Source organism: Lissotriton helveticus, chromosome 3_1 (genome assembly GCF_964261635.1).
Source record: "Lissotriton helveticus chromosome 3_1, aLisHel1.1, whole genome shotgun sequence".
Taxonomy (NCBI): domain Eukaryota; kingdom Metazoa; phylum Chordata; class Amphibia; order Caudata; family Salamandridae; genus Lissotriton; species Lissotriton helveticus.
In genome coordinates this window covers 845653966-845678534 of record NC_136061.1, presented here as the reverse complement: position 1 = coordinate 845678534, position 24569 = coordinate 845653966, and the positions used below count along the sequence as shown (strand labels likewise).

The 24569-nt window shown below is 45.6% G+C and overlaps 1 protein-coding gene across 1 annotated transcript in view; it reads right to left on the bottom strand.

Annotated features, from left to right (window-relative positions):
• Positions 1-626: 626 nt before the first annotated feature.
• Positions 627-24569, bottom strand: part of NCDN (neurochondrin) — a 109138-nt gene continuing 85195 nt past the window's right edge. Inside the window, exon 7 of the mRNA XM_078681146.1 lies at positions 627-3741. Within this exon, the coding sequence (XP_078537272.1) occupies positions 3287-3741 (455 nt within the window). The 3' untranslated portion in view covers positions 627-3286. The remainder of the gene's footprint in view (positions 3742-24569) is intronic.

The window sequence follows — 24569 nt, the reverse complement described above, 5'->3', positions numbered from 1 at the left end:
ACAGTCATCGCAGGCCCTGGGGTGGTGTCCTGTCCCCAGGCACCAAAGGCATACTTCAGGGGTTCTGTCAGAGAAATATGCTAGCGACAATCCCTGCAAGGTTTAAACCCTGTCATTTTAGGAAGTGATACATTTCCCTTCCACAGTGGGTCTGAGAGGTGAAGAACTCTGGATCCACGTCTGAAGGCGCAGAAAGAAAAGAAGGAACCCATCAGCACGTTCGGGTGGCTATTATATGCGGCCCTGCTTGTCACTTCTGGAGCAGAACGACATTGGTTTGGAGCTGCATGACACCACCTACTTGTGAGCAGAGGTGATATTTTTTAGTTTCTGGATCCATTCAGACACCTAGAGAAATATATACAAGGTGAAGAATCAAGGTTAGAAGCATCCATCAGAAGCACCTTTATAAGACCTGCCAATATTTCACCAGCCATCATTTTGCTATCTCAGGCAAGATATTGTTTGGCCTTCTCTTTTCCAAATGTGTTCAATGATATTACTAGTACCTTGTGGGGGCCTTCCAGTGCCTCTCTCAGCATATGGGTTAGCCTTCCATTATGAACTAATTTCCCCCTTGCAGTAACATATTGTTCCATGCTACATTGAAAACAGAAATGTCGTACTTGGCTTTCACATGCATGTATTATTTTCCAGTCTCGTGTGATGTTTTTATCAAGTTTACATATCTGTTATAATGCTGCATACAAGTGCATTAAAAATCAGTACACCGAATTTTTAAAGTGCACCAACTTGGTGGTAAGCCAAGCAACATGCCAGGACACTGGAGACACCCATATAATTGAGCAGCCTAATACACATTAAATACAAACAAGAAGCAGGTTCTGCTCTCCTTAATAGTCATACTTGTACAACAGAAATAGGTAAAAGCAAGCAACATATCTATTACAGCATAATTTTGAGAAATGATGCAGGAGTATGTTACAAATAAGGTGTTGTATTGTATTGTATTGTATTGTATTGTTATTTATATAGCGCGGTTGCTGCCCAATGGGCGTCCAAGCGCTGAAGCATGAAGACAGAACTGGGAGTGACGGAGGATTAGGTTTCAGTGGACCTCGCAAACAAGTAGGTTTTCAATTGTTTGCGGAACGAGAGCAAGTTTGAGTTGGTCCGGAGATGTAGTGGGAGTGAATTCCACATCCTAGAGGTGTTTAAGGAGAACAGCCTTCCTCCGGTCCTAGCTCTCCTAACTCTGGGTACTACGGCCAGGAAGGCCTCCGTGGACCGGAGGTTTCTTTTCGGATGATATTGGGTGACTAGCTTATCAATGATAGCTGGGCCTGTCTTCCAGAAGGCCCGGTGGGCAATGCATAGTGCCTTAAATGCCACTCTCTGTCTCACGGGGAGCCAGTGTAAGCTGTTCAATGCGTGTTTGGCAGATTGCATCCGTGGAATCTGTAGCAGGGTGCGGGCTGCACTATTCTGCACCACTTGAAGCTTTCGTAGGGTTGTCTCGGGGCTCCAACATACAGGGCGTTGTTTGAGTCCAGCCGGGACTGAATCAGGCCCTGTACTGCCACTTGTTTGGCTTCCATTGGGAGGAGGTGGAGGACTTTCCTTATTGTTCTTAGTAGGCCAAAGCAGATGGCGGATAGTTTGGTGGCCTGAGTGGAAAAGGAGAGTTTTTTGTCAAGCCATACTCCTAGGCTTTTTACGCTTTCTTTGGGAGTGGGAGGGGGGCCCAGGCACGGAGGCCATAGGGAGGTGAATGACATTGGTGATGCTGGACCTAGGAGCAAGAGCTCGGTTTTGTCTCCATTAAGTTTTAAGGAGGAGCATGTCATCCACTTCTTGATATCCTCTAGGCAGTTCATCAGACTTCCTGAAGTATGTCTGGTGCCCTCTTGAGCCAGTGAAACCACTAGCTGGGTATCGTCAGCATATGATACAATTTTTATGCCATAAGGTTCGGCGATCCCAGCCAACGGCTTCATGTATACATTGAACAACGCAGGGCTCAGTGAAGAGCCCTGCGGTACCCCGCAGTTCAGGGGTTTACTGGCTGATCTTGTGTCCCCGTCAAAGATCTGAAAGGATCTATTGTTCAGAAATGAGTCAAGCCATCTTAAAGCATCACCTGTGACGCCGATGTTGCACAAACGGTTCAGCAAGGTGGCATAACTGACCGTGTCGAAGGCCGCGCTGAGATCAAGGAGGATCACTGCCACTGATCCTCCCTGATCTAGTATCTTTCGTGACTCTTCGGTGACCGTGAGCAGGGCAGTTTCAGTGCCGTGCTTGGGCCTGAATCCTGTCTGGGTTGGGTCGAGGAGTGAGTTGTTTTCCAGAAATTGTACAAGCTGGGTGTTTATGTGCTTCTCCAGCACCTTACTTACCCAAGGGAGTAGTGAGATTGGGCGGTAACTGGAGTGATCTTCTGGGTTGAGGGTGGGTTTTTTCAACAGTGCCCGAACCATAGCTCTCTTCCATCCAGTGGGTACTGTACAAGAGGATATGGAGGCGTTAAGGAGGTCCAACACCACGGGGAGAGTGGCTTGGCTTGCCTGGAGCAGTATCTCTGGTGGGGCAGGATCAAGGGGAGAGCCGGATTTAACTTGACGTGCCAGTTGGTGCAGTGTGTCCAGGTTTAATGGAGGGAAACGTTCCAGAATTGGCTGCCCTGGGGGGGGAGGGTTGCTCGGAGAAATATGATTGGGTATTTCTGGATTGCTGGCTAGTGTCGGAAAGGCGGAGTAGATGTGAGTGACTTTATTATGAAAGAAGTCAGCAAGTTCGTTACATTGTTCTAGCGTTTTTGTAACAGGGGGAGCGGTGTTCACGTTAATACATTTTTTAACTACAGAAAGCAAAAAACAGTTTCTAAAGATATTTATTTGGCCGTTGTTTCCATGAATTACATTTAAAAGAGGCTGATGGGCTTTTGAAGAGTTTGTAGGTGGGAGATTCTGGTATACCCCAGGAGGAGGAGAGGGTGGTTTGCAGGAAATGTATTTGCAAGGGGGTGCCTTTGTAGAAGGGGCTGTAAGGAGTGGGCCTTTGGGAGCATCTGCAAGGGTGGGTTGCCATCTTTATGGCCGTCTATCCATACGGCATACACAAGGGGTCTCCTTGCTAGAGGCCAGCAGTTTGGGCCTGCAGGCCCCATTGTGGAAGGCTCTGGGTGGTGGAGGGGGTTCCCGAAGGCTACAGGGCAGGCTTTAAAGAAGGATATGGGGGGGACCTTGCAGAAGCCCTGTTGAGTATGTAGGGGGTCACATAAGAGGCGGTAGGAAAGTCTGTTTAGACTGCAATCAATACTTGCTTACTTTACAACTGTCTTTGTAGAATTCTCAAACAGATACTGTTCAAGGGCCGCCATGCCATAAAGATTAGCTTTCTCCACCCAATCATTTGAAAGAAGAATTGCCTTAAAAGATGGACTGGTTTTTGCCAGCTCAGTTAGGATAGACTGGTATGCCGTGACCACATCCAGATCAACAGAGGACGGAGACACGTGCCCCAGCAGTCCCAAAACCTCTTCTGGCCAGCCTGTTTCAAGTAACACTGGGGACAGCCATGTCATAAGAGGCAGGCAGCTGGCAAAAGCCTGCATCCCTAAGAACCACAGCTCAGAAATATCCACCCAGGCGTTGCAGTAGTCGTCAGTCAGCTGAATTGCTGGCAGCTCCTTCAAGGGATCTTGTCCAGATGTGTGGGCTTGTGACAAGAAAAGTACAGTTGCTTTAAAGAAGTCCTTTGCAGAAGTTTCTTGCATAGCTGGGAGAATGGAGAACAATTGCCCAAGTTAATAGTGTATATGTGTATCGTGCAGCTGGACAATTCTTAACTACCATATGCAATGGAAAAACTGGTTCTGCATCAGAATAATCGACAGTGAACTCATATACAAAATGTTCCCTCCAGCATGAGGGGTTCACAGAACACATTAAAGACAAACCATAACTCTAAATTGTGGAATCTGGTGTTTTGTGAATGCTAAATATCAAAACGCCTATAACCCCAAATTCTACACGATCCACCATAACGCGTTTTCGGCAAAACACTTGGCCTTGTTCACGTAAGTGTGGCACCATTTTAGTCGTTTTAAATAGAGCACATGACTAAATGACATAGAATAAAATACTGTATTCCTCAGTCTTAAATTAATGCAAAATTAAATAAACACAATTTCATACATGTTTAAATTGTGCTCATAATTCATCTCTAATATTTTTAAAAAATGTTTAAAAAGACTACTTCCATGCTTCTTTAAACCAGATTTCATACAAGCATTTCTTTCTGCCTTCTGTAGGTATTATTCACCTCTTCCCAGAACACAACTGAGCCCAAGTGGGCAAACAATTTTTTAATTAGGAATTTATTACATAAACTACATTGTTTCAATGATTTGAATCATTTTTGCACTCTACAAGTACTATACAGATCCAATGATCTTTCCATTCAAAACTGCATCAACCCAAAATTATAACTAGAAATAACCAAATTTGTAATTAAAATTGGAAAATCAAAAAAATCAAAACACTTCTCTTGTTCCCCCTTCACAACTTTAACAGGCACTATCTAACCATAAAGATATAGAAGTGGTATGCAGCTTTATTACAGAAATGTATACAATTCTTCAAGGTTTTAAGCCCCTCTGTGACTTGGAATCTAGGTTGAAAATGTATCTGGTTTCTAATTACCTAAGTTGCCACCTCTGTTATGTTTTTGGGACTGCATCAACGACAATATTTTAAACATTTCTCATCAATGTTAAGGTACTCCTCGAAGTGCCTAGTGATCTCCATTCCTAATAGCCCTCAAGTGCTGTAAAATTATTTTGTGGGCTTGCAAGATTGTACTACCGACATATCTCAATTTACATTTGCTTTTTAATACATACACTACAAACTCTGTTTGCAACTGCAGGAGTCTGAGAACTTGAACGGTTTATCATGGCAAGGTATTCCACTGTATTAACCCCAAAACCACAAGCCTTGCACTTATTGCATTTGCGAAAATACATATAAATGACAGAGTGACATTAGCCACTCTGTAGCTATAGTTAGGATTCCCAGGTATAGGAACTTTTTCAGATAATTAAATCTCTGACATCTTTGGAACGGGCATCTGTCTCATTCCACCCACTAATGCCCTTTGCGATCGGATCGCACTGTCTTTCCTTGACAAGATAAATACTATCTATATCTCCTTTCCTGAGAGTGCTAGTAAATGTCCGGGAAGTTTCTCAAACTTAAAACCTAGGCTGGGAAGCTATTGTTCCGGTACTTACAAAGTTGCTTAATCTATCCTATGTCTCTGGGCATGTTCCTCAGGAGTAGAAGCATTCCTTGGTGATTCCACTCTTGAAGAAACCAACTTTAGATCACTCTGCACCTGAAAACCTAAGACCTATATCTGTTGCCTTTTGTGCAAAAACGGCAGAGAAATTCGTAAATCAACCGCTGATTAATTGTGGAAAAAATGCACTTCTTCATGAGATACAATCTGGGTTTAGGCCATCTTTTAGCACAGAATCAGCCCTTCTATTCGCGTCAGAATCTCAGTGGCGGACGAAGGCAAGACGGCTGCACTAGTCATGCTTGACTTAAGTGCCGCCTTTGACAAGGTCTCCCATGGACTGCTAATAGATAGGCTACAGAATTCAGGGGTGGGAGGCACAGTGCTGGGTTGCTAGCAGACTTCTTCTAGGGTCGCACCCTTCAGGTCACCCTACAGTTGTTTACTTCCACGACTCGGTCGCTGAAACAGGGAGTGCCTCAGGGCTCTCCCGGAGTCCGACCCCGTTTAACTTATATATGCATTCGTTAGCTGAAAAAATAAATGGCCATGGCGTTCAGGTGGTATCTTACGCTGATGACACCCAACCGATTATAACTTCAGCTCAGGATAATATTCAAGCAGAGGAAGAATTCAAATTATGCCTGGTAGATCTGTCTGACACTTAATGCCAATAAAACCGACATCTTGTTGGTAGGGAAACAACCGTCTATCTGGTCCACATTATGATGGCCCAATGAGTTAGGCACCCTGCCTACTCAACTCTAAAGTAAAAAATCTTGGAGTTTGGTTTGATCCCACCCCATCCTTTACAGATCAAATCTCCACTCTTGCGGGCACCTGCTTTGGTATCCTGAAAATGATTCGGGAGATTATAGGGCTTATTCCTGACTCTGCGAAAAGACAGTCCAGGCTCTTGTGTTATCATGGCCAGATTACTGCAACGTTCTCTATCTGGGGGCTTCCAAGAGGAGTATTCAAATGCTCCAGAGGGTACAAAAGGCAGAGCTCATCTACTGCTGAATATCTCCAGATGTGCCCCTAGAGGGTCAGCCCTGGTAAAACTCCACTGGCTCCCCATTGAGGCGAGGATATCCATCAAAGCCATGTGCTATGTACACAAGATACTCCATGGAAAAGGCCCTGGCTAGATCCTTCCACTGATTCTACCATACCTTCCTAATTGTTGCCCTAGATCAGCTGGAATAGGCTTGTCCAGAATTCCTAAATTTTGCAGAAAGTGCCTTGGTGGCAGCTCTTTCAGGTTCCTGGCAGCTAAACAATGGAACCGATTACCGCTGCATCTCAGATTAGAGTCTTCGGAAGTTTCTTTTTGGAAGCACTTAAAAACTGACTTTTTAGGAAAAGACGAATCCAATAAAAAGGAAATGTTTATTGCCTACTCGGTCAATCGGAATTCAGCATGGGGACACTACGAATTGGAGTAACCATACGCTCTATATACAGCTAACATAACATAATACAATACTGCACACTACCACACTACACTCTACGCAACTCCATGCTGTTCTACGGTACTCCACTTCATTCTACCCCACTCAACTTTACCCTATTAAACTCTATGCCACTATTAATTGAACGTTGGTGCCCACCTAGGGCACCCATCATGCACAATGTTGGGGCTGCAGGGGGAGGAGACGAACCGCCAACGAGGCGACATCACGAAAGCTTTAAGCTAAGTGAAGGCGAGAACTCACGTCTGGAGTACTCCTGCATCCTTCTCAACCCCTGGGCAGCCGGTATGAGCAACCAGGCTGACTCTGGTTATTACAGAACAAGTGTCCAAGAGTGGAGTGGCAGCATTTAGTGCAGCCCTGATGAAACTGCCTAAATTGATGTGGCAGTGAAACATGTCGGCATTGGCAGTAGGTAATGGTATGCATGAATAGCTACCAGCCTTTTTATATGTGCAGCATACACTCATTTCCCTATGAATAAAGTTGGTTAAGGGAACGGGATGCTGTGTTTTATGCACTTATTTATGTTGTGTGTTTGTCACTAGCAGATGCTTCTGCTTTCCACTGTTTGTTACACGTTTGTTGGTTGTTTGTTCTGGACACTCTCTTTCTACTTTCTTTGAGAATCAAGTGACTACCGATGATGAGACAGGGGCTTGTCTGGAAATTACATACCAGTTACCCCGTTGGTGGTGTTTCCGTGAGGTGTCACTTGTTTGTCGCACATTTTTTCTAAGCAGAATTAGGTCCAACATTGTTGGTGTGGATCTTTGTTATTGACCTAGAAGGGTCAGAGTACTTGTTGTTCTGTGTATCTGTCAGGGATGATGGGCCTTTTTTAATGTAAACTTGGGCGTAGGGCAGCGAATTGTCCCCTCATAAACTGTAGAGGACCGGAATAGGTATCAGTACATATAGACTGCTCTATTCTTTCAGTAACTGACACATGCTGACGTCCGTTGGACAGGGTCTTTTGTTGCAGGTCTATGTTTGAGTGGAGGGCGACCCAGTCCTAATTTCCCTCTGAGCTCCCATTGAGAGTTTGGCTGCAGGGGGAGCCCCAGGGCCTCCACAGGCCCAGTCAACTCCTTGCAAGCTACGGGAGCTCGACTTGTTCCCGGCCAGAGGGAGCAGGAATTTGTCCTGCTCCCTCCAGGCAGTAGCAATATATTGATCTGTTTCCCCACCCACATAATTGAGGGCAGGGAAACAGATCAAAAGTTTGCTCCCAGTCGGCAGGAGCATTCTTAAAGCTCCCGCCAGCTGGAAGCAGGCGTTTTAAAAATGCTTCCATGCCCGCGTGGACAGGGAAACAGGGAAACAGTATGTGAGCAGGCTCTGGGCCTCCGGGCCATCAATGGCCGGGGGGGGGGGGGCAGTGCCTCCATCCTTTGTTATAGAAGAGGCCGTGGAGGATGGGATCCTGAGGGCCTTTAAAGGGGAGGGGGGCATGACCCCCATACTCCTTACAAATACAGTGGCTCTTGGGGGTGGGGTCCCCATGGTCAAAAGTGGCCTGTTGAGGCAGCCGCACGCTCCCTCCGCATAAAAATATGTTGTGTTAGGGGAATGGGGTGCCCAGGCCAAACCGGCCTGGGGAGGGAGGGGCACGTACCCCTCTCCCCAATAAAAATAAACATGTTGTCCATGCTTCTTCTTTAAATTTCGTTGTGGATCCTCTGCAAATTTGTGGCAACATTCCTAAAAAAATGTTTTTGGGCCCAGACACAGTCAATCTGGCACCCCAAAACCAGGCCTTGGGGGACAGGGTATCCCTTCCCAGCCCCATTATGTCTTTTTTATTTTTTTTGGTTTTTTTTTTAACATGCATTCCTCGGACTTGGGACCCAGTCCCAGTTTCTGGTTGAGGGGGTGGGATCCAATCAGAGCTCACTTTGAGATCTCTCGCCTCTCCAGATCCACCATGGCGTGAAATATACAATGTTTTAGAATCTTAATTTTTCCAACACTACTGAATAGATTTACACCAAAAAACTAAAACCACTCTTTCTGGACCACAAACTAGTTTTCTGCCCAATCTGGTGTAATTACGCTCAGCGGTTCGGGCTGCAGCAGGGTCTAAATTTCCTATTGAAAAATGACTGGGAAAATCAGCCATCATGACTTATACTTGCAGTAGCTCCACAAGCAGATAACTTTTTTTTTTTTTTTTTAAAGACCTCTGTAGTTGCAGAGGCGATAGATGCAGGTCAGGGCCTACAACCCACTGGGCCGGCAGTCTCAAACATACTTGTCCTCCAGATTGTACATTAATACACAGCCGTATGGCCGACAACCCTGGGGTCCGGCGGCGTATTATTAAATCGTGTCGTATATAGCTCACCCCATTTCGTGTTCATCAGTTGTTGGGTCTTTTTTTTTTTCTGTGTTATTAACCATAACTCAAAATTGCGGTCAAGATGAACATTCACACTCAGTAGCTCTTACCATGTCTGCTTCTGCCCACTGATTAATGCCGTTCGTGTACAGTTATGTAACCAAGAACTATGTCACCTGCTCGGTGCTACTCTTTGTCCTTCCTTTGAGCTGTTCCACCCACCCACCCACGCCTTCTAGTTACCCTCCTCGTCTTCATCTGAGCTTACATTGTCATCTTCCGGTAAGGGTTCACACAACTCTCCCCTGTACACTTTGTTCCATTTACGGGGGCAGGCCCTAAGCACATACACCGCCCTCCCCGTGAACATTAACAAGTCCATGTTCCTACTCCACATGGATGCCGTGGTTAGTTCTGAAGCTCCCCATTTTTGAGCAATGTCTCTTTTGGCCACCATGACAGCCAGTGTGGCCCATATGAGTCCATATCTAGTCAGATCATTCGGTTCCCAAATATTTAATAGGCACTTGCGTGGTTCAGGTATGAGAGAAATTTGAAGTGTTTGCGAAATAGTGCGCATGACCTTTCGCCAAAACTCTATTATGCGGGGGAATTCCCAAAGTGTGTGGAACAGTGTACCCTCTTCCCCGCAGCCGCGAAGACAAACGGGGTGCTGCGCTCTGTGTATCTTGTGTAGCATGCACCGTGTGTAGTAAATGCGATGTAGGATTTTGAGTTGTACTAATCTAAATTTCGCTGAGATGCCCACTTCTTTCGGGGACGCTAGCGCCTCATTCCACTCCGAGTCGTCAATATCGCCTACATCTCCCACCCACTTCTCTCGTAACTTCAATGTGGGGTCTGTCAGGTTATTGATCAATTTCTTGTATGTGAGTGAGGTTGCTCCCTGCTGCATGTACTCAGTAAGTAGTCTGTCTTTCAGTGGTGAGGAATCTGGTACTTCGGTGCCCAACGGTATCGCCTGCAATAGCGCATGCCTGATTTGAATGTATCTATAGGTTTCGTTCGGGCCTAATCCATATTGTTGCTGCAGCTGTGTGAACGTGATCACCGTGTCTTTCTCCCACAAATCTCCCACTGTGGAGATACCAATACTATCCCACTGCGCAAATCCCTTACTGTGCCTCAGTCGCCCCAAGGCCTTCGTGTCCCAGAGAGGGGTTAGTTTGGTGATTTTTCCCTTCCATCCCAGCTTCGCCTGTGCTGCGTGCCATAAAGTGGCCGTGTGCTTTGCGGGCCTTACTAGTCGCGGGACTTGTTGTTTATTGTACAGTGGTGACAGCATACAGTCCGTTCCTAGCTGTGCCCAATCGGCTCTATATGCAGGATTATCTCTCGGCGCGTGTACCCATTGGTTTACAATTTTGAGTTGCGCCGCCCAATAGTACAATTGTATGTCCGGTAAGGCGATAACCCCCTCGTACCAACTTCTGGTCAATTTATCATGTGCAATGCGCGCCGGACCATTACTCCACAGCAAGGTTGAGACCAGCGTCTTGACTTGTTTAAAATAACGCGGCGCTATCAGGTACGGTGTATTCTCCAGTGCGTACAAAAATCTCGGGAGCGCCATCATTTTGTACAGGGCCGCACGTACAAGGAGGGTCAGAGGCAGGGTCGCCCAGTGCTTTACGTCCGCTCTGAGACGTTCCAAGGGAGGCCTCAGGTTTTGATCGAAAAAGTCTGTGGCATTATCCGTGATGTGGATGCCCAGATACTTAAAAGAGCCCGATGTCGGCGTGAGTGGGCAATCCGGTGTTAGCACAGGCCACGCCCTTTCAACACGTAAAGCACCGACTTTGACCAGTTCAGTGTATAACCCGACGTCTTCCCGTGCGTGTCACATATTGCTAAAAGCGCCGGGATGCCCCTTTCGGGATTCGTTAAATAAATCAGCATGTCGTCAGCATAGAGGGACACACGGTCCTCCCAGCCTTCCGCCCATCTTATCCCCCTCGGTAATGGTGTCGTTCTGATCAGTATTGCCAGTGGTTCCAGTACTAAGGCAAAGAGCAAGGGGGACAGGGGGCAGCCCTGTCGAGTTCCCCGTGCCAGCGGGAATGGCTGTGAGATGTGACCGTTGGCGGTAACCTGAGCAACAGGATTAGTATAAAGGAGTCGGATCCAGGAAATGTATTTAGGGCCAAAGCCCATAGGGGCCAGCACAGCAAATAAATATTCCCACTCCACCAAATCAAACGCCATCTTGGCATCTAGAAAAAGGATCACTGCCGCCTCCGACAGGGAGTGGGCTCGCGCTATCACCTCGTGCACCCGCCGTAGATTAAGGGCCGTGCTCCTATGGGGCATGAAGCCTGATTGATCTGGGTAGATCAACAGTTGCAGGTGGTTTATCAGTCTGTTAGCCAGTAGCTTCGCTAGAATTTTTGCTTCCACGTTAAGAAGGGATATGGGGCGATATGAAGAGCATTCTGCCCGTGGCTTGCCTGGTTTCGGTATAGCCACGATCGTCGCGGTACGTTGGTCCAACGGGAGTTCAGCCCTCGCCAAAGCAGATAACTTTTTAAGATACTTCTTTTGATGCCTACAATAGGACATTTTATTGTCCAAAAATTGAAGAAACGCAGGTTTGATGCAAGTCTAAATCTTCAATTATCGCTCCTATGAAGCAAAACTAGGATTAGAAAAGTCAGCTTTTTTTCTTCACCACAGGATCTTCATTTATAGTCAAGCAGTGGAATATAATAGCAGGCATATCCCAATACAGCTGACGGCAATATGAAGTGAAGCTGGCAGTGCAGGATATTTATGCAAACAAGCTCTTTCTAGCTGCCTGGCCTTTATGGTGTTTGCAAAGGCATCTGGATCTAAATAATAGTGCTTTGTTAAGGGGTGGAAGGCCTTGTCAGGTTGCCGCTTTGCAGGTATCACTAACATACACACACTCCTCCAGGCAGCAGTAGTTGCTTGCTCTCCCGCAAAACATGCTTTTAGTTTGTTTGGACAAAAAATAAGGAAAAGGAATACTATTCTAATTGGGCAATAGTTGATAAAGAGCTTGCTAGATTTTAAGTCTTTTTTCCTACCAAGTCTTTGGCTTGGCAGGCGATTGAGTCAAAATCTTGCTAATGAGACGGGCTGTGTAATATTTTCACTCTGAAAGCTTATGCCATTGTAGTGGCTGGTTTGTGGCTTCTTTCAAAACATTCAAGCAGTCTTGAGGCACATTTAGATGCCACATTACAGGACTTTGACCCCCCCACTGCCAACTGCAATGTAACCGGATGGAACATTTGACCCTGGAACCTGGACAGTACATTTTGTCTGCATGAAAGCGTGCTTTGTGGTCTTTCTCATATATATATAGGAGATAAGAGAATCACTTTGCATCCTGGACCTGAAGTACTTCATTTTAACTGGTGTTGATGGTATCAGGGGGATTTCAAAAAGTGCACAGCAATTTTTCATGACAAGTTTATCAAAGTGCGTTACCCGCTCTTCCAACCTGAAAGAGAAGCATGTACATTTTGCAGGTTTGGACATTGCAAGCAGGTTTTTTGATGAAAACCCCACATGTGAAATTTATTTTAAATGAAGGTCATTGTTGATGACCCATTCATGATTTGCATGATGCGGAGTACATCTTCCTAAGTTTTTTTTTTACACCTGGGAGATAAGGAACACATTGAAAACTATGTGAGTTACCCTGACCTCTGAAAGAATAACACAATATTGAGAGCTCTCTTTGGTCTGAGGTCATGCACTATTAGAGCACAAGGCGATGCATCCATTACCACGTTTTGAGTAGGTGTTGTTTTGATCGAAAGGAACTCCATATTTGAGGAAGCCAGGGAATCGGGCACATTTACTATGGACCAGCGCACTGCCACGATAGTGGAGATACATAAAGCAGGTAAATCCCCAGAGTGCTGCAGCTCGTACAGGCCAATTTGCTTATAAAATATTGAAGCGAAGGCATTGGCCAAAGACCTAGCGAATAGAATGACCGCCGTCCTCGCGACCATTATCCATAAAGATCAATCAGGCTTGATGCCGCACGGAAGCACTCGTCACAACTTATAGAGACTGTACAGAGTTTTAAACATGCAGCTGCCCTTTCATTTGCTCAATCGGCGTTGATGGTGTAAAAGCCTCAATGGCCTTTGACAGCATACAGTGGCCCTATTTATTCGCAGTGTTGGCTAAGTTGGGCTTTGGTACAAAGTTTTGTAGTTTGGTGAAACTGCTGTACCAGGGTCCACTCGCGAGAGCGGGAGTTAACAGGGTGCTGTCACGCCACTTATCGCTGGCACTGGAACCCCTTGCGCACTGGATTAGAAGAGAACCGATGATATGAGGTATTCGAGCACTGGCTGGATGGGAGGAACGGATCTCCCTTTATGCGGATGATATAGTCCTGTACTTGTCAAGGCCCTATTACTCCATAGCTCAAGTCCTCCACATTTGTGAGCCGTTTGGAAGCTATTCTGGCTATACTATAAATTGGACTAAATCAATCGTGCTGCTCTGATCTGGTCCTGCCATAAGACTACCTGCAAACTGCGCAGCTCCATTAGTGGAGGAAGGATTTAAGTACCTGGACATATATGTAAAGCAGAGCCCTCAGACATTTCTATAAAAAAACTTCTTCCCCAACTGCAAAGATTCCACGCTGACACAGTGCATTGACGTACTCTTCCACCGTCCCTGATGGGCAGAGCTGCTCTATATAAAATCATGACTCTGCCGCGCCTCCTATAAGTGCTACAAAACACTCCCTGCCCGATCCATGCTTCCTTTTTCAAGCAGATAGTTCAATACCTCCGCACCCTGATATGGCAGGCATGAGCGCCCCGAATAGCCCTAAATAAACTACTGAGGGGAGTCTACGATGGTGGACTGGCAGTCCTGGACATTAGTCTGTCCTACTGGGCCACCTAGTTAGTAGTAATAAAGGATTGGGTTTATTTGAGGAGGGACGAGCCGGCTTATAAAATAGACAGAGAAGCAATGCCAAACGGAAACCAAAAACCTCTTATATATGGCCAAAGGTCCCATCCGTGATTGCCTGCAGACATGGCAACAGTGGTCAAATGTTAAGTATTTGGGCTGGCATGATCGCTTGACAGCAATGATGCCGCTGTGGGTGGGAGACCAGTTGAAGGGAATGACCACCTTGGCAGGTTTCTCAGGGTGGCGGAATATAGGTATTGAGCACCTAGTGGAAGTGTGGAGGGGTGCATGTGCTTTGAGGATATGCAGAAAGAATTCCAGTTAGCACCTACCCAGATCTTCCCAAACACACAGCTCATGCATGCACTGAATAGACACATAGAATGGGGACAGACCCTAGAAGACAGGCTATTGGTAGACCCCATACCTGACAAAGGTACGTCGACGATACACATAAAAATAATAAATAACGCATCAGACCCTCTAGCCTCCCTCAGGACCACCAGGGCAGACGATCTGGGCAGTATTGAAGATGACAAATGGATTGAAGCGATGCAGAGCCCAAACAAGATAGCGATCAGGTCAAGATTCAGGCTCTTGCACCGTCCATACTATCCCCGCATGTTACTACAGAAGGTAAAGCGCAGTCACCACAATGCATAAGAGGCTGCCGAACAGAGGGATCCTTTTTCCATAATCTATGGTAATGCCCAGTCATCAACTCATTCTGGCAGAGAGTGACAACAATAATGTCGAGGGTGGTGAGAGGGGAGGTGCCCGTAGATGCCAAGTGGTTTTTACTGATGATCAGAGGGGAGTATGACTGGCCCAGGCATGATAGATAGACTCTGGCTGGCCCTAGCGGCCGGAGTAGCAAAGCACAACATAGCACGCAGGTGGGGGACACACATCCCCCACATCGGTGGCAGAGTGGGAGACCGACCTTGATTGGTGCCAACAAGCGAAAAGGTCCTATACAATAGTAAAATGGGAAAAATATGTTCCCCTTGTGATAAATACTGAAACACATGTGAGGAACTAATGGCCCGTGTGTCTGCCAGGTCCACAGGCTATCCGTGAATGAGAAAAAGCCAAACCAGTTATGTCGCCTTGTTGGAGTCCATTTATGATATAACCTGCCTTGCGCAAACTATAATGGCCATTGTTTGTTTGCCTTGCCATAATGTAATTTGATACCGTACATTTGACCGTTTTGACTGCATGTGCTCGCCTTTTATTGTGATCTACCTTATGAGCCTGTTAATAAAAGAGTTTAAAAAAATAAAAAAATTTACTAAAAGGAAATCCATAGAGGTTGCTCTGAGGAGTCCACCATGGAAGAGATGGCCTTGTTGTTTAGGTCAGCTTGGCTTTCCACCCAATGTCCATTTAGGGTCACTGTCCTCTAATCATTGTGGTAAAGTTCCTCTACGTAATCTGGCATTCAGGAAAATTATAGGGCAAGAGTGATGACATCTAGCTGTGGAGCTCTGATTTATCTGTAATAAACACCACTTCCACATAACTAAAACAGCTTTTTTTTTTAAAATAACTTTCTTTATTGGTTTTAAATCATAAGGAGATACAATATTATGCACAAGATACAATGAGGCAATGCTACTTCTAGGCTGGAGTACCTTTTGCAGACCCCGGGGCATACCAAATAGTACATAAAGTACTGATGATATATACCTTCCATCATATAGTGTTCCTGCCAACTAGAAGAAAGTTTTTAGCATTTCGTTGCAACAGTTAATTTTACCAAGGAGCTGGACTAGCCTGTGTTCTTGTTGCATTTTAGCCTGTGTTCTTGTTGCATTTAAAATAACAAAGACTTGATAACATATAACATGGTAATTGCCAAGGTTCGGTTGCCGCTCTGAACAGTAGGTCTAGCTTTAACTGTGCTGAGGTAGTGGCCTCCTTTTGTGTGTAAAAGAGGGAATGGGAAAGGCTGGAGGTGGCAGAATTACTGAAGCAGCTTGGACCTAGGAAGAAAACACTTTACCTGGTCTTGTACACCGAGTAGCTATTGCTCAGGTAGCCTCTATTTCTTCAAAAGTCTAGACTCTCAATTCCGTCATGCCCTGACCCCCCTGATTCGCACACTTGAGTCTTACGGAATTCCACCCCCTAGAGGGCAGTCTACTGATGGGAGACTTGGGCCTACACAAGATTAAGCAAATATGCCAGATACCAGACATTGACGACCCACACGCAGACAACGCTTGGTAAGTTACGGAGTGCGTGGCAAGCCGACATTCCTGACCTGAGAGATTACGACTGGGCCGAAGACATTGCCAGCCCATGGGGCGCTGCGGTTTCTACACAATACCACCTGATACAGTTCAAATATCTCCACCGCGCATACTACACACGGGCCAGTCCCCTACTTGTTTACGAAGCGGGAAGGAGGAGGGGACGTTCTTACACACCGTTTGGAGCTGCACAGCGTTGCAGCCCTATTGGCGCATAATTCTGTCCTGCCTTAATGAGGTACTCTGTTGGGAGCTTCCATTTGACACGCGACATTTCCTATTACGTAGCACAGACGGCATTGGGGGAAATAAGTACAAGCAACATTATTTGTTTCTGTCCCTCACTATCGCCGAGGGTGATATCGCGGAAGTGTGGAAAGGGACATCTCCCCCGACTATAGGCAAATGGAAAACTGCACTGGACAGATGCATGGGGCAGGAATAGCAGTATTCTTGGCTCTGGGCTGTTCCAACAAACATAGGAAAATCTGGACCCAATGGGCGTCATATTGTGGAATAAAACTCCCCGCCTGCCATCTATAGACCCCTGATAGGTGATTCCCTGATCCCAATGATCGCTGACAGGACCATTTCGTATTGTATGATTATGGTTCACTTTGCTAATGGATCATATGCACATATCTTGAGATCTAGTACTGTCTGCAGTTTGTTCAAGTTATGTAACCTGCATGTTTGGCAGGATTTTGAAAATAAACAAAATGTCGGAACGCCTGCAATATTTGTTTCTACTCTCCTACAGGTAACTGTAGGGCTGTCACCCAATGTTCAATGGAATAACCAAATACATTTTGTTGTTTAAAAAAAAAAAAAAAGTCTAGGCTCAGTTGCCTTGGATGTGGTTAGCATCAATTTCTCCTCACCCCTCTATCTCTGCGAGAGTGACCAGTAATAGAAGTGGTCTTGGTTGCACCCTAGCTGCAAAGTCTCAATTATAACAGACACCAAAGAATGCTGCATCTCCAAATAAATACTGAACTTCACAGCCACTCTTATTGACACTTTGAGGAGCGTAACAATATTAACCAGCAAAGCTAAAGGTGGCCAGAAAAGTGGAAACTTAGGTGTTAGAAATGGCCCTTTTTGCAGGGTTATCCCCAAACGTGTTGCTTCTTTCTCCTTTACTTTTCCTGACCTGTGGTTGTTGGCTATAGGACTCTGGGCACTTTACCACTGCTGATCAGTGCTTAAGTGCATATGCTCTCTGTATAAATTGGTATTGTGATTGGTTATCCATGATTAGCATATTTATTTTACCAGTAGGTCCCTAGGAAAGTGCACTGAGTGTGCCAGGGCTGGTGATTCAAATGCTACTAGTCGACCGGCAGGATTGATTGTGCCACCCATATGAGTAGTCCTGCAATGGTGTCTCAGGCCTGCCACCGCAGTGCCTGTGTGCAGCTGCTAACTGCCATACTGACCTGAGCAGTGTCCCCACTGGCCAGGCCTAATCCTTTCCTTTCTGTACACATTGGACACCCTATGGAAGGCCCAAGGTACCCCCCTGGGCAGGGTGAAGTGTATGTGAAAAGTAGAGCATGTACCAGTATGTGTGGCATGCTCTGATAGTGAATTACAGCCACTTTTGTTTTTCACTATTGAAAGGCTATCTTGCCCATAGGCTATAATGGGGAATGTGTGTATAATGTTTACCTGCATATCTTCCCATTAGGAGCAAGATAGAAAATAAAAGTCTGGTATCCCTGAACTCAGAATTTAATAACACATCTTTTAGGAAAGATGGTTTTTAAATCCTGTGTTTGCAAACATCACTTTTAGAAAGTGGCTGCTTTCTTGCCTGCCCTTTCTGTGTGCCTTGGCCTGTTTGTGAATTGACTGTCTGGTGTGTGAGTGATAGGGACTGGGTTGGCCCCCAGAGGCTGAGTGAGTCATCCCTGGGCTGAATAGCTCCATCTGCATCAAGAGTGGTGGGAGGGGATAGCACCTGGGCCTGAATAGGTCTGAGCCTGCCTTCCACAATGCTGGCTCCACCAACTGCTGGGCGGCAGACAACCGTGCCCCTCTCTCTCTCAAAGGAAGGAAGCAGTCAAAAAAAACAAAGTGCTCCTGGACAGGCCAGAACTGGTTCTGACTAAGCCAAGGCCTCTCTGCCCTCAGAGAACAAAGAGAAAAGGAGTATAAAAAGGGCTACCCAGACTACAGAAAATTAGATCATCCTGGAATCAAGAAGGAACCTCTGCCAAGGAGAAAGCTGGAAGACTGAAGAGGAAGGACTGTCATGCTGAGTGTTTGTGGGCTGACCTGCAGTTGCTTTGCCGCCAAGGAGAGGGGAAGGACTTTGCTGTTGCTGTGTTCCCTTGCTTGAAGAGATCTCCAAGGGCCTGAGAAGAGCTGGCCTCCTGTTAAGAAGTCCCAGGAACAAAAGGACTTCACCCCCAGCTTCCCTCCTGAACTCTTCTGAGCGAGTTCCGTCCTTCCTAGAGTGCTTGAGCCATTTGTGGGACCTCTGGAAGTTGTTGCCTGCTGTTTGGAGAGTTGGAAAAGAAGAATAACAGAAGATCTACAATTTTGCACGCATCGCTCACTGGCGGAGCGCATCGTCGACATCGCGAGAAAATTACAGCCGCTGCGAAGATCGGCGCAGCGCCTGTTGCCGCTGCAAGAACCGACGCATCGTTCGCTTGCGGAGCGCATCACCCAGGTGCGGGAAGATTCCTGTCACTGCGAGTATCGTCGCAAAACTGGTCGTCGCTGTGAGAAACCGTCGCACCACTTGCTTGTTTTCCAACGCTGCAGCTTCCACTTGGAACTTCTGTCGCATCTACAGGTACTTTGGGGTTAGAGTGACGCAGCTGTGGATTATTTTGAAGCGAACCCTAGAACCCTTCTAAATACTTATCTTGAACTGTGTATGTTGGATTTTTGTCGTTTTAGTCTTGTGAAGTTTAGATAAAGATACTTTATTTTTCTGAACTGGTGTGGAGTCCATTTGTGGTGTTTTCACTGTGTTACTGTGAGTGTTGGTACAAATACTTTACACATTGCCTTTGATAAGCCTGTCTCCTCGTGCCAAGCTACCAAGGGGGTGAGCAGGGGTTATCTAAAGAGTGCATCCCCCTTACCCCGACTAGAATCAAGGGTCCCTATTTGGACATTGAGACCTACCTCTGCCAACTAGACACCCCCAGATCTAACATTAGGGGTTGAAAACACAGAGTGAATATCGAAGCCTGTTTCTCAATCTGTGGAGCTTCTGAGAGGAAGAGGACATGGCATACTTTATTCTCCATTTTATAGGAGGCATGTCAACCAACTGTTGGTGACTTGGTGTAGTAAGAGGTTGATTACTGTGCTGAAGTTGCATGAGTTGGGGTACTTGGAGAATCACCAACAATGTTGGAGAAGCTGAAGCTGTATTATGAGGAGTAGTAGTTCTTTTTATTTTTCATGTTTTTATTGGCATTTCAACAATTGAGGTCATCACACAACATTAGCAGAAGTGACAAGCACTGATCAACAACAAAGTATCATGTTATTGATATACTTCATGTCTCGATTTTCCATTATATCTTTTTATCATCCTGCATATGTCAACATATACTTGCCAATACAAAGAACAATTATTCATCCCTATCCTGTAAAAAAACTGAAATAGGAATTTGTGTACCCAAATCAACTCCCTTCTCCCCTTCCCAGAGTAGCAGGTCTTCTTAGTGGAGGCAAAACTAATATCTGTCTACAACAATGATGAACAGTGGCAACAGATTTTGAGATATTTGCAACGGCTGCAATTGTGTCTGCACTGCATCATTCGATGGACTCAGTAGCACAGGCTGAGAAAATCACTCAAGGGTGGTGAAAAAATATTATCCTGGATCAAATCCTTTCATACTGACATCAAAGTCTTAGGTGTTAACATTGAATGGGACCACCCAACATCTTTCTTTGATGTTATACGCATTCTTGACAGTTAATATATGTGAGAGGTTTTATTTTGTTCCAGAATTGCTTAAGTATTGAGAAAGCCAGTGATTTTATGCTTCCTCCTCTTCATGAATCTCCTGTCCTTATAAAGTAATCCTTAGGGTTTGAGAGTCGTTTTTCAAATGTGGGAGCCTCTTCTCTAGTCCCGCCATCTAGCTGTTTGCGCGCCTTCTGGGACCTCAGATATTCCAGCCTTCTTCTAAAGGGAAATGCCATAAATGGACATTCCTTTACTGAAGGGGGGTGGAAGCAGACCACACACTGCATGTGGTTCATTTTGAACTTTCTCCCTTGCAGAAGAGAGGCAGGTAACAAATAGTGAAAGGCCCTTTATTAAAAGATGCCAATTATATTGAAAAGTATCTGGAAAAAATAAAAAAGTTTAAGGACACCAAAGAAGACATCAAGTAAAACCCAAAGATATATGTAGCAGTGTTCTCAGACTGATAAAAGAACTGAGTTTGTGGATCAACTCCCAGTCCAAGATCTGAAAGAAGCAAGGTCTTTTTTCAGGTTCTCTATGGATGCTCTCTTATCTGGCTGCCTTCTCCACCTTTCCTGTATGTTTTTCCTCTTTTGTGTACAAGGTAGAGATTACGTTCCAATTTTTTTTAACCAAACTGTAAATGGAAATAAGAAAATTCAGAAAATGTTGCCTCCAGTTGGCTGCTGCATATATATATCTGGATTTTAAAAAATGGCACATTTCTACTATCTGAAGTTATTTTTTGTATTCTAAACTTGTTTCGTGATCTCCACATGTAGGTCCATGATTATCAATGAAGATTCCCGCAAGGCAGAACGTACATTTAGCTCCCAACTGCCACCGAACGTCACATCAAGAATATTCCTCCCTGCTCTCTTTACCACAAGAAGAGACCCTCAGATGATGAAGGTGGACAGAAAAGGTATGTCACAATAAAAAGGGCAAAATACTACTTTGTGACATTAAACCTTTAACTGCAAAGAAAACCTATGTAGGGTAGTGGTGCTATAGAAGTGTAGCCACTCAACCAGAGTCAGTGCTCCTCTGAAAGACACAAACCCTTAAAACAAGGTGGCATTCCTCCAAGTGACATCAGACCTTCATTGGGAGTCAGTGTTACATTGAAGGACATCAGAATATCAGACCTTTTGCCAGAGTCACGGTTCTTATGAGTGACCCTTTACCTGCAGGTACATATTGCACAAAACAGGAATCTTTTTTATCTCGGACTACATTCAATTTTAGTCTAGCACACACTAACACTAACTATTCAGCTACAGTCCATATTCCCCTGGTGTTCACCAGTTATTCAGCTGTAGTCCATATTGCTTTGGCGAACATTAGACCTACAGCTCTACTCAGGGTTGTGTTAGTTGAAAGTGGATATTTAGCTGCAGTATGTGTCTATCTGAAAGAAATTTTATGTTCAAAAGGGGACATTTAGGAACAGTATGTGTCCTTCTGAAAGAAACTAGCAGGACACTAAATTCTAGAACCTCTGCTCGGAACAACAAACAGATGGTTAGTGCTTTGGTTAAACTTCAACCAGATACAGAGAACTAAATAGGTCCCCAAGATGAATTCAATGTCCGGACCCTGAGGCGAGGATTAGGCTATACTTTCTTCTTTAATTTGCATAGCAGCCATGTTAACCAATAACCATAACAGTAGACTTAATTTCCCATGTTCCCAGGAAAACCATGAAGTTCCAACAAAACAACAAGTTCCATTCAATCAGATGCCTCCAACCTCTGTAACTGGTGTTGTCCCTCCTCTATCTCCCTCTTTCTTTGCTGTTCACAGCCTTGTTCAGATAAGTACAGGGACTCTGGTACCCTTTTTCTTAGCCTATTACTGTTTGCGTTTGTTATTCTCTGTTGCAGGTATAATTATGGCAAAGACTCCGCTTCCGCAGCTGCGGGAACGCTCGGTCGCTCCTTCATGGTAGCATCTTAATCACTTTCCTGTCAGAAATCCTGGGGTCTGAATGTGCGGCAGTCTGCTGGCGTGAGCGTACATCCTGCGTCAGTTTCAAGACGCATTTGACTCGGCGCAGAGCGCATGCCAGTTACGGCTTTAGCCGAGGGCCTCCGCCCACTTTTTGGTTATGCCGAGTGTGTGGGCCCTAACAGCCTGGAGCAGTGACACCCTTCGAGGTAAGACCGGAAAGGAAATTAAACTTGCACACTGGCAGAAGTTGCTCAGACTTTCTAATTTCCAAGTGCTTGTCTTACTCCGAGGGCGATTGGCCAACCTTGGTCCTAGCAACATCCTAGGACCATAGTGAATGTTTCAGGCCTGTTCGTGTCCCTTCACCTTTGCTGGACCCTTTAATCCACGAGTGACTTTGGGAAGGGCAACTAACTCCTCCTCCGGAAACCCCTCAGCCTGAAGATCTGTACTGTATCTATCCATAATGCTTTTGAGTTGGTAAATTGCTGATTTCAGTTTTTTTCTTTTCTCTTGTCTTGGCCAAAAATTGTTCACAACTGTACCCGGTGTGAAGCGCTCCGATTCCCTCGGGTCCAGCTAGCGCTATACAAAACTTCAAATAAATAAATAGGGCTGAAAGGCTGGACTGTCAACACCCTTACAAGGGCTATAGATACCAGTGAAGACCTCACAAGGTCAGTGGCTTTTATTGTTGATTTCTGGGCTTCACCCAGTCACATTGCTCCTTATTACCTGGTTGGTGGCCATCTTTCCCCATTTCTACCTCCTACAGACAGGTTGCAAGCTGTTATATTTACCTCATGAAGGAGTTTGGGAGTTATTATGAAGAGGATGTACATTATTTTCTGGTAACAGATGACTTCTGTGACGCGGAGGACGCCTCCATAGAAGAGACTTATGGTTATGGCACAATGGAGCCCGCAACCCCTCGCACTAAGGGAAGACCTTCCTGGGCCCTCGGCCCAAAGAACTCCATAGCAGGCAGCTGCCACCCCCCTCCGAGAACCCGCGCAAACACAAAATACACAAAACACTGCACAGTGGACCAAATACAAAAACTTGCTGCACAAATCACAAAAAATCACCAATCAAATCAGAGTTGTAAAATATCTTGTTTGCAGACTTCCAAAGGTGTTCCCTGTCCAAGAGCACCCCCTATCCCCAGGGGAAGTTAAACAAACACTAAATCAGAGTTGCACCACTATAGAACGAACATGTTCATGTAGGTAATCATAGCTCAATAAAGTGCAGAGTGTAACATATATCTTCTTTATTCTTTCTTTTGAAAGAATCAACAGCAAACGCGTTTCGTCCTATAACATAGGACTTCTTCAGGGCACTGATCAGTCTAAGGCGACTGAAAAGTATGTAGACACCTTGTGAGTAGATAGTTCTCAGCAGAAGTCACGGGTGGGAGAGGGACGCCCATAAACCTTGCCTGTGTGAACTTCCATCATGAAGATTGACCGCTAGTGTGAAGAGCTTCCCATAAAAAACATGCTGGTTCTAGTTATACCCGCATAGTTTCAATCAAGTTGTGGCTGTCACACCACGCTAGGTATTCACTGCCTTACGACTACTGGATACTGGACCACATTAAATTGATGATTGGATGTTTATATGGACCACTCCTTCAACATACGAATCGGGTTATATATATTCAGACTTATGCTGAGAACCATCTGCTCACAAGGCGTCTACCGATCTACATACTTTTCAGTTACCTTAGACTGATCAATGCCCTGAAGAAGTCCTATGTTATAGGACGAAACGCGTTGGCTGTTGCTTGTTTCAAAAGAAAGAATAAAGAAGATATATGTCACACTCTGCGCTTCATTGAGCAATGATTACTTACATGGACATGTTTGTTCTATAGTGGTGCAGCTCTGATTTAGTGTTTGTTTAACCCGTGCAAACACTTGCACCATGCGGAGGTGGGCCTAGACGCCTTTGACAGGCTTAAGAAGGTGGTTCTGGGGGCCAATTCCCACCGCCCCCAGAGGGCCCGGCTGACCCACCTGCGGTCTAGTAGGGCCTCAATGCCTCTCCCTCGCCCTCCGAGGGTTCCCCTGTGGGGTCAAATGGGGATTCGAATCACGACCGGTCCTGGCGCCCTTTCTCCAAAGAGTCCTCTGGCTCACATCCTGCTACGGACGCCCAAGAGGAAGCCCAGTCAGACATTCTAGAGCCTAAGGAGCTTTGCACCTACACTCCTCGTAGTTGGTCACCTGTGATAAAGTGGGCAGATAACGGGCCGGTAGGCTGCGTAAGCCACTGGACCAAGAGGTCTGCTGCTGGCACAGGGCATAATGTCCCCGGCCGTCCTTGAAGGGTAAGGTGACGGTCTAGCCCGAAATAGATTCTCGTATGACCACTTTCTTGATCAAATACAT